The sequence below is a fragment of the Pagrus major genome, chromosome 9 (assembly GCF_040436345.1).
Source record: "Pagrus major chromosome 9, Pma_NU_1.0".
Classification (NCBI taxonomy): Eukaryota; Metazoa; Chordata; class Actinopteri; order Spariformes; family Sparidae; genus Pagrus; species Pagrus major.
In genome coordinates this window covers 9,163,539-9,173,845 of record NC_133223.1, presented here as the reverse complement: position 1 = coordinate 9,173,845, position 10,307 = coordinate 9,163,539, and the positions used below count along the sequence as shown (strand labels likewise).

Genomic DNA, 10,307 nt, shown 5'->3' with positions numbered 1-10,307 from the left:
CAATCAAGTGCTAAAAAAAGGTAGTTAGTACGCCATCCTATATTTAACCTGCAGCCTCAGAAGGCATTGCATGTCCGTTTGCTAAACAGAGTCAACCAATCAGGCTGTGGCATTAGCTTACATGTCAAATAGCTGAAGCACTGTTGGGCAGCTGTCGCCAGCCGTCAGCCAAGAGGCACAGTTCTTTGAGCTGTGTTGTGGCAAGTAAGGGAGGAGGTGCCACTGTCACACATTCAGAGGCCTGTTATAATCCACTCTGTGTCACCTTCCTAATCTGCTATTCTCCCAGTGTAATAATTGATGTACACTTGTTGCACAGTGTTTGGGGTATTCACACATTTTTATCACTTTGTTTAGGACTGGGGCAAATCACAAAGTTGGACTATCAGTTTGAGACCCTAGTGGATGGAAAGTGAGGCGTCCGTACTGTCAGGAAATACTACAGAAATCTTTCGCTGGTATGACATGCACTTTGTTTGGACATTAATATGTTGGAGTTATGTTTTTCAAGAATGTGTTTGCTGTTTATTTTTCCTGTTTTTGAATAGGATAATTGGGATCACTACGGGATGACTGACAGCATCTTAAAATGTTGCTGGTTGCAGTTGTCCCTTCGTCTCCGGTCTAAGACCCAGTATTTGGTCTTTGAAATAGTGATTTGGTGCTACTGACAGAACATTTAAGTTATCTCTGCTACATGTCGTATGCTTCCCCATAAGATATGTTTTTTCTTTTAACTTAGGAGGCCAAACTTTGCTAATTCAGAGTATAAAAAATTAATGCCTGTGTGTTATCTGTGTTTTGTGTAGAACGTCTAAAACCGTCCCAAAATGACGGAAGTTGTTGAGGAATATGAGGAATTTGAAGAGGAGGAGTTTGAGGAAGAGGTAAGTGGACATCTACTCACTGGTTTATCTGTTTTCTTTTATTTTCATTACTATACATCATTAGTTTTTGTTGTTTCAAGCTTTAATTTGATTAAAACCCTAGATATGATTTCATTTGTTTCAGTACATTGAGATTATCTATTGGAGCTGCAGGTTCAGTGGCAGGCCCTATGAATAGTTAAGTTAGTGACCCCCTCCAGTCAGCAGTTCATGGAACCAGTCAGCCATGTCTGCAGGGGGATCCTGTTTCAGACGGACACCGTCTGATGGGGTCTAAATCCTGAATTGCCTTTAACAGTCAACTATAAATCACAACTATTCCAAACTGTAGATAAAATATTGTACAGAGATGTTTTCTGTTGTCCTATAAAGATAGAGACACCTTCACTGGAAGCCTTGCCTTATGATAGACAGCCACACATTATAAATGGAGTCTAGTCATGTAACCACAAGATAAAGTCATTTATTTCCACAAATTCTAGCAGATGACTTAAAAACATAAAGTAATTTATAGCAGGCCAGTAGCTGTCTCCAACATATCTAACCTACGGATGAACACTTATTGCCATGCTATAATGGTACCTGAATTATGATGGCATCCTTCCTGTGGCATAGATAGCGCAAGATTGGATTACATACAATTTGGGGGTTTGCCACTTTCTGAAAGCTACCATTTTGTCTTTTCTTTCAAATGACATGTTGAAATTTTTCATCACATTTCCCTGATCATATAATTTGGTGTTCATCAACAGTCTCCAGTCACATTTGTCACTGGTTATGTTATTAAACCTCATGTCCCCAAGATTTCAGGGTGTTTTCATGCTGCATTCAGGGTTCATTCTGTGTATGAAGTATTGTGTTGTTGAAGGTCTCCGTGTCAGTGTCCAATGGAAGAGTGAAAACAGAAGGCTAACACATTAATCCCATATTTCCTGGTGAAATAGGATTAAAGTTTGCCTTGTATATGTCCATACTTTATGTTGCTGATATCTTATAGGGGAGTCGGATTGATTGTTTTTTTTTCTGTTGCATAACCCCACCACGAAACCATTTGTTATCATTTGACTCCCATATAACACATCAACTGTTTTCAATAGATTTACCATCTTTACTGCAAAGATGTAAATCATTTGGGAGGCGGGACAGACAGATACCTACAAGCTCAATACACTCTGATTTCACGAGCACTTTCATCTACACTGTGGAGAAGAGTTGCATTGTTTTGAGTAAATGGTAAGACGGCTTCTTATCTAATCTACAGAATGGGGAGAAACATAGTGCTGTTCAGGTCATATATGAAAAAATCTATATAGTTAATCCACACAATGTAGTTTTTTAGTAGTTGTTTTTTTTGTTGTTGTTTTTTTTAGTTTTTTATTCAATAATGATTTCCTTCATTAAGAGTTCTTATCATTAGTATTTTCTTCATATCAACTTTATAAAATGACTTCACTCCTCAGGTCATTGAGGGGTGGAGTGTAGAGTTCTCTGTCTGGCATTCAGACAAATTTAGAAGTGGACATCTACGGCACATTGGCAGAGAGATGGAGTAGAGGGAGAAGGAAAGGGGGAGAGTGAGAGAGAGAGAGCAAATGAGACAAGCCACTGTGCTGTAAATCACACTCTGATGACCTGGAGCGTGTTAACGTCACTGTGCTAGAAATTTGCTTAGGAGAGGTGGAAAAACTGCGTGAGGGGTGTAGAGCAGTTGTTTTTGCATTGCTTTACCAGGATGTATCATATTGAGGTTTCATCTACACCTATGGTTCTCTCCTGTCTGATAGATGCAGATACTGAAGCCTCTTACGAATGTTGATAAAAAATGATTGAGATGTTCTTTCTCTCAGCTCTGGTTATTAGTCCTAGATTTCAGGTAGATTTGAGTATTTGTTAAAGACCCCTGTCTCAGAATGTTCAACCTTATGTGACTGTAAATGTTTCACTTCCTAAGTATAGGGAAGTATAATTCAGGCAGGCTGTAAGTTAGAGGGGCTATTCATGGATCAGTATCCTATGTTTGGGAATGCTGTCAGTTACTGTCGTCTGAGGTGCTTGATGGGAAAAAAAACGTTTTCTCCTTACGTGGATGGTTTATCTTATATTACAAAAAAAAATATTTTCTCTTATTAAGGAGTATCTAACCATGCAGAAAACAGATTTTGGAATATTCATTTCTATGATTTCTGCCTCCACTCCACTGCAATGGAGGTAAATGGGGTTTAATTTGTGGTGCTTCCAGCAAGTCATTTAAAAAGAAAAAAAATCCAAATTTACTACCCAGTGAGCAAAAAGTGGTCTAGATCACGTCTTTAAGATGTCATTTAAGGACACCCAAGACGTCTAAAAGATCTAGATTATCTAGATTATGGCCTGACTGGACGTCTTTTCTCAACGTCATTTATCGGCTAAATCTGGCTGTCAATGGACGTCCAGATCATAGCCAGTATGAACTTCTATTCTCAACTAATTCTGGATGTCAGTGGATGTCTAGATTATGGCCTGACTATTGACATGGCCAGGCCATGATCTGGACGTCCATTGACAGCCAGAATTAGTCGATAAATGACGTTGAGAAAAGACGTCCAGTCAGGCCATAATCTAGACATCCACTGACATCCAGAATTAGTTGAGAATAGACGTTCATACTGGCTATGATCTGGACGTCCACTGACAGCCAGAATTTGTCGATAAACGATATATAAACATCTATACAACGTCCAGAAAAGACGTATAAAAAACTTTTATTCTGGCTCCCCAGAGGACGTCTTTTAGACGTCTTGGATGTCCATAAATGATGTCTAAAAGACGTGATCTAGACCACTTTTTGCTCACTGGGTAGTTACTCTGGCTAATTAAAGTCCCTGTTGGTAAGATATAAATACCTTGGCTTTGGTTCAAATACTGTCAGATACTGACACTGTGGGATTGTACTGTAGGTCAGGTCAGCCACCATTCAAAAGCATCAGTATCTGACAAATTGATAATGAGAGGCAAAAATCAACTACCTTACCAACAGTAGCTTTAATGAGACTGCTTCTTCAGAATAGATCCCTAAAACAGTTGTATACAGTGTGTTCTCTGTATTATTCATTGTAACAAGGGTGTTGTTTTTAGAAATTCAAGTCGCTGTTGAGTTTTTAAAAATGCCCTTCGTCAATGTTGTGAAACCTAAAATAAAAGGTTCATTTATAATTTTTCAACATCAAGGTGTAAGAAAAAATGTAGTTTGTAGCCTATTAATTTTACTATTAGAAAAAAAACATGTAATTGGATTAATAATTAATAAGTAGTAAAAAAAAATAAATCTTCATTATATTGGAGTAAAGGCAGAAAACTTGTCTCAAATAAAATAAAACTACAACTGTCTAAAACTACAAGCAGTCAGGCTTTCATGACACAGAGGATATTAAAGCTCCTTTTTCCTCTATAGAGAACAGGCTTAATTAGACTGCAGTCACAGTTACAATATATTCACCTCTGAGGATTTCTTTGACCCTATTTGAGCAGAGAAGGAATCCGTTTATTACAGTTTAGGTTAGACAAAGATCCCTGATGACAGCTTTCTCTGCTTTGTTACTGACAGTAATTGATAAGCACCAGAGCTGTGGAAAAATCACCCTCGATCCAATAAAATTACTGTGCTGTTTCTCCTATAACTTGTGCTGGCAGTTTTAAAACCCCAGAGTGTGTCCTATATTTGTAGTATGTTGAGCAGATTACAACGACGACTGTCACTGAGGGAAAGAGTCAGTTCTCTCAGGTAAAGCACCTCCTTCCAAGGGACAGCAGTCCGTCAAACAGTACAGTTCTTGACAGTGTTGCATCCCCCTCCTTGTCTGCATGCTTGTATGGGTATTGTGCTGTCTGGGTATCTAATTGAAGGCTTATCCTGCAGGTTTTTATGTTAAAGTGAGCAACGCATTTAAAAGTCTGCATGAAAACTCTCAGAAATGTACTGCTACTTCATTTTTTGCCAATCCTGCATTTTAATGTGACCTCCAAGAACAAAAGGCTGCTTTTTAGGCAGTTAATTGCTTCTTTTAATTCAGTTCCCTGTCGCTTTACCTCTCAGCAGATGAGATACTGTAACCTGCTGAGTCATGCATTGCATGCGGTACGAGATGTCACTGAGATACTGTCGGTGTCACTGTGTATTTATATGTAGCGCTTCCCTTTTACTTGTGTTGGCTTTGTTTGTCCTTCAGTCACCCTTCATCCATTGTTACCTCAGTACATGATCATACCTTTATCTTAACTACCATGTATAATCTTTTGCTGATTTAATTCTTGGCTTGAATCAATCATTCAAGGTAAGTTATTAGACTATGCTGCAAACTTATTATGCAAATTAATTTCAATTTGGTGAAAAGTTTTGTCTTCACCTTGTTAAGATCAGATTATTTAATTATCAAAATTGCATTACAGTTGCAAAATACCCTGGATAATTTATTTTGTGTAAATGTCCTTCTCCCTTGCTTTTATTGGTTGTAAATTAATGTAGTTTTACCTCCCGGCCAATATGTTTCTTGTAACGAGGAGCAGAGGCCCATCTGTCAGTTGGATGGTTAACTGTATTTCCCTCTGCCCTCCTCCAGCCTGGCTTGCCCACCAGGAAAGTCAGAAAGAAGGTCAAGGTGGACACCTCAAAGTTCATGACTCCATACCTGGCCCACAGCCAAAAGATGTTGGATCAGTTCAGCCATGTAAGCATCAAGTTTGGATTTTGAATCAAATTTTAACTGGCAATGGACACATGTTCTGCTTCAATGTATCATTATGAAGTAATGTTGATTGCACAATGTAATGGATATAGACTAACGTCACCATCTGCGTTTGCATTGGTTCCCTATAAACCTCGCTATTACGATACAATTTCTTCTGAAAAGTAAGGTTAACTGGCAATCCATTTCTATTACAGACTAAATGGCCAACTAAACTCACATTTTGTCCTGCGTTGTTGTTATTTGCTACGCTGAGGAAAACGGAAACAAACTGGTTGTCTTTGCAACAGTAGCTCCAACAATAAAACCCCTTGTAAATGCCAGTGGGGAAGTTGTCTTTTGCCACTTAAAGTATTTGAAAAACTGAATAAACCCCTTTCATCATCATCATTTAAACAATGGTCAGATTGTACATATTGTTTTTATGATATTTTTCATATATTCATATTTAAATTTTTTCTAGTTATGCTTCTTCATACTCTGTAAATAGTTGATAGTAATGCACCAATATAAGAAGGTAAATTCCCTGCGTGTGAAAACCTACTTCGCAATAAACCCCATCTGACCTTTTTGTGATTTCCTATATTTAAAGGTCCAGTGTGTAGGATTTAGGTAGCAGGTCCTCTTCCAAGGAGTCCGCCATGTTGCGCCGCCAAAAATGGACATACCAAACCGTGTCTCTAGAGAGGACCTTTGGCGTTTTTTGTGTTTTTAGTGGCCACCATAGGCGAGGGTGAGGCCAAGGGTGTTCAGTTGGCTGCAATCTGCAACAGCAATGCTAAATGCCATTAAATCCTTCACACTGGACCTTTAAGCTTGAATTTTACTGCATGGATGATTTTTCAGTACTTCATGGCAGTGTTAATGATGACTATTGTACTTCCTGACAGATCAAGTACCGGCAAGCTTACGACCTGTCCAGAGGAACTCCTCCTGCTTTGTCCACGGAAACCCCTGAAATGATTCGTATCAGGAAGGCCCAGGAACAGCTTAGTGAGGTACTACTGAGGATGACAATCATGTTCTCAAAATTTTAAGGATGAGGATCGAAGGTTACTGGAATGGTCGATTGCTGGTTTGAATCCCATTTGTTAATGTATGTTCAAATCTGTTTCCAGCATTAGATTGAGTGTGAAAGTTTGAACATGGAGCAGATATCTGAACAAATTCATTGTGATTTTCTCTTTGAGTCAATTATGGTGTAAAAAACTTGACTTGATTTGACCTGGCTAGTCATAATAAGAAATGACACCTATCATTATCAGGTTAAATACCGCATGGAGGGAAATAAGGCTCGGACAACAAGCTTGTATGATGGTGAGGCCAAAGAGGTCCAACATGTCAAGCGTGTGTCTGAACTGATGAGCAAGGTAAGTTATATCTTATAATGAGATACCAAGATTTGTTAAAAAATCATTTGAGTGTTTAACATTTTTGGTGTTGGATATGTCATATAGGTTCTGTACAGGCAGAAGTGGGATGAGTGTAAGGACCGCTACCTGCTGCCTCCTGATGCTCCTGAGCTGGTCCTGGCCGTGAAGAATGCTGCTAACTACAGCAAAGTAAGCACAACTTGGCATTCATTCAAGCATCGTATTTTTTGCCTAAAAAGAGAATTTCTGCCAACGTTAGAAATGCATCTAATTGTATGATATGATATGATAAAAAAAAGTGTTCTTAAACATTTCGTATGCATGAAATAATTTTTCACTTTTTATACTCTGTTCAGAAACTTTACACTGAGGACTGGGATGTAGAGAAGACCATGTACTACCCGTACAGTGACAGCCCTGAGCTGCGCAGGGTTGCCAAGGCTCAGGAGGTCCTCAGTGATGTAAGTTGAGATGACAACAACCAGTTATCAAATAATAATAATAATAATAATAATAATAAACTTCTATAGCATCTTTCAAAACCAAAGTAACAAAGTGCTTCACAGAATATAATAGCATACAGTACAAAAAAGACAAATTAAGCAAATAAAATGCAATAAAATCAGATGCTTTACAAAATACAATGCCATTGCAAAGAGCTGTATATCTCAAATACTGGTGCTGTACAACATTCACATTTTGGACAGTATTGTGACATCATCGTATTCTGAAGAATAGCTTTTAGTTATTCTAGGGTAGAACCATTTATTATGTATGTGCCAGTCCACCATCATCTGTATTTGTACAACTAACTCAATTATCTGTGTCTGTATCTGTACTTGTGCGGGGCCTAAACTAGAAGTGGGTGGTGCTTAAACAAGAATGGGCTTAGTTAATCAGAATATGTTAATTTAAAACTGGAATTGATATGGGTTGATCAGAAGTTATTTATTAGAAAGCTAATTACAGAATTGAGCTTCTGATCAATGTTTTTGATCACAAGAGTAAGAGAACTTTTTATAAAACAATTTTTTGTCTAAACTTGAATGAATGAACTTTAGTCTGCTACCCAATGAGGACTTTCCTTCTTCACGAATACAAAAATTGACACATTTTACTCAGATGATACTCATGGCTGCAAAAAGTACATTATATGTACCAGAGGACTTGCTCAACCCTTCCTGTGTATGTAACAGTTGTTCAAACTGAATCTCCAGTAGATTAAAAAAATGAACATATATATAGATATATGAAAAATCTTACATATGTCATATTATATGATTTTATCCTCATCACACCAGTTATTCTATTAAAGACTGCTGTTTGGTGCCATTTCTTGTAGTATTCTGATTCACCATTAATTCTAGAAAAAGAGGTAAAACTGTAACTTTTAACTACCTCAATCCGTCTTGGATCAGACAGTCATGAGAGCACTCTTTTTATTTATGTTAGGTTTCAATTGTCACTGACTTGCCATGTCAATCCACACAGGCACCTTTTTTCTGCCTTTTTATTGTTTTTTTTACTCATTTCAGCGTCCATTTGTTTATGCTGAGTCAGATGCATCAGATGTGGCAGTTTCCTCTCATTGCAGGCAAATAAAATGGTCATTTGTGTCCCTCTTCCATTTTGAAACACAATTTCATTCAACCTTTTCTGCTGATGTAGGAGAGTCACCACTCAATGTAGTTAGGATCTGTCTGAAGCAGAATGTGCACAAGGTCAGCTATTGATGTTGGAGAATTAACCAGCTCAGTAAATTTCAACTCCTGCTGTGTGTGTGTGTGTGTGTGTGTGTGTGTGTGTGTGTGTGTGTGTGTGTGTGTGTGCGTGTGCGTGTGTGTGTGTCTGTCTGTCTGTCTGTCTGTCTGTCTGTCTGTCTGTGTATGTGTGCATGTGCGTGTGTGCGCCCCTGCAGGTTCACTACAAGAAGGGTCATGATGAGCGCAAGGCCAAGTACACCTCCTTGGCGGATCCTCCTGAAATGGAGCTGGCCAGGAGAGTGGACAATCAGCGCAGTGATGTAAGCAAAACCATTATAAACTAAAGTATAAAAGAATTAAAAGGAACACAGGAGGACAGAGGTAGACAAAGTGAGACATTTGCCTGTTTTAGTAAGCTTTATACATACCACATCAGCAGAACAATTAAACCAACCGGTAATCAATACTTACTAAAGGCAATATTCATTGCAAGGTATAAAAAGTAGAGATATTTGCAGTGGCAGCAGACTTTGGGTATTATGTGGCTGTAGATGTCTGGTTCCCCTACAGCCAATGGTGAAATGTAACATTACAATATATTTACTTGAGCACTGTACTGAAGTACAATTCTGAAGAACACGTACTCCTTTTTATGCTACTTTTTTCTACTCCACTACATTTTCTTGTAACGTAATAAGTACACTTATTGCCAGAAAATTACTTTGAATGCTTTAGCACATTTAATATCAGATACTTTTAAGACTTTTGCTCAATTATTATCTCATATGGTTAACTTTCACTTTTATCAAAGTAATATTTTACACGTTATCTACATTTTCCAATTTTTACTTTTACTCAAATATGACCTTTGGGAACTTCCTAGGATTTCCTTGGGTATCACAGTACACCACACTTGAATCCAGGGTCATACATTACCTGTGGAGTGTTTGGAGTTCGTTAGGAGAAGGTATCTGTTATTGCCAAACAGAAATCCTCTTAACTCCTAGTTAGTCCGTTTGACTTTGGAGATAAGATCCCAGGCTATCTTCTTTTAAGGGTCAGCTAATATTCTTTCCGCTCAGGACGTGTCTTCACAACACTGATGGGCGTTGGAGACTAATAAACCTCATAATAATAATCCTCATTCCTTCTCAGGAAAATTATAGAGGCTCAAATTGGTCTTTTGCACAGAGAACCTGCATGGAAACAGGCCCACCAGAGACCAACCAACCCTAAGCTATTGCTAGGAATAACCAACCAGCTGCTCTCTGATATTACTGGCCACAGTAAGCTGGAAGGGAGAGGCCAACAATAGGCTGAAGTTGCATGGATTCCAGTCATTCCCAATGTGCTTTTTTAAACACAATGTGAACACGTTGCTCTGTCATAACATGTTACTCTACAACATGATCTTTCATATGTAAAAAACAACTTCTAATGCTGATTGTTATTTGTTTTCCACAGCTCAAATACAAGGAGGATTACAATAAAAATGTGAAGGGTCAATGGTGCGAGACACCATACTTTGACGTGGCCACTGCCAGGGTGGCGATGGAAAACCTCAGCAGCGTAAGAGCTCACTACGACATAAGGAGCATTATTTTCAGTGGTATTAGTTTGTCA

The 10,307-nt window shown here is 38.3% G+C and overlaps 1 protein-coding gene across 1 annotated transcript in view; it reads left to right on the top strand.

Annotated features, from left to right (window-relative positions):
- The first annotated feature begins 830 nt into the window (after window positions 1-830).
- The window catches only part of neb (nebulin), a 66,145-nt gene continuing 56,668 nt past the window's right edge, over window positions 831-10,307 (top strand). The window contains exons 1-9 of the mRNA XM_073473384.1: window positions 831-887; window positions 4,600-4,647; window positions 5,483-5,590; window positions 6,499-6,606; window positions 6,874-6,978; window positions 7,066-7,170; window positions 7,338-7,442; window positions 8,900-9,004; window positions 10,149-10,253. Coding sequence (XP_073329485.1) covers window positions 831-887; window positions 4,600-4,647; window positions 5,483-5,590; window positions 6,499-6,606; window positions 6,874-6,978; window positions 7,066-7,170; window positions 7,338-7,442; window positions 8,900-9,004; window positions 10,149-10,253 — 846 coding nt within the window. The remainder of the gene's footprint in view (window positions 888-4,599; window positions 4,648-5,482; window positions 5,591-6,498; window positions 6,607-6,873; window positions 6,979-7,065; window positions 7,171-7,337; window positions 7,443-8,899; window positions 9,005-10,148; window positions 10,254-10,307) is intronic.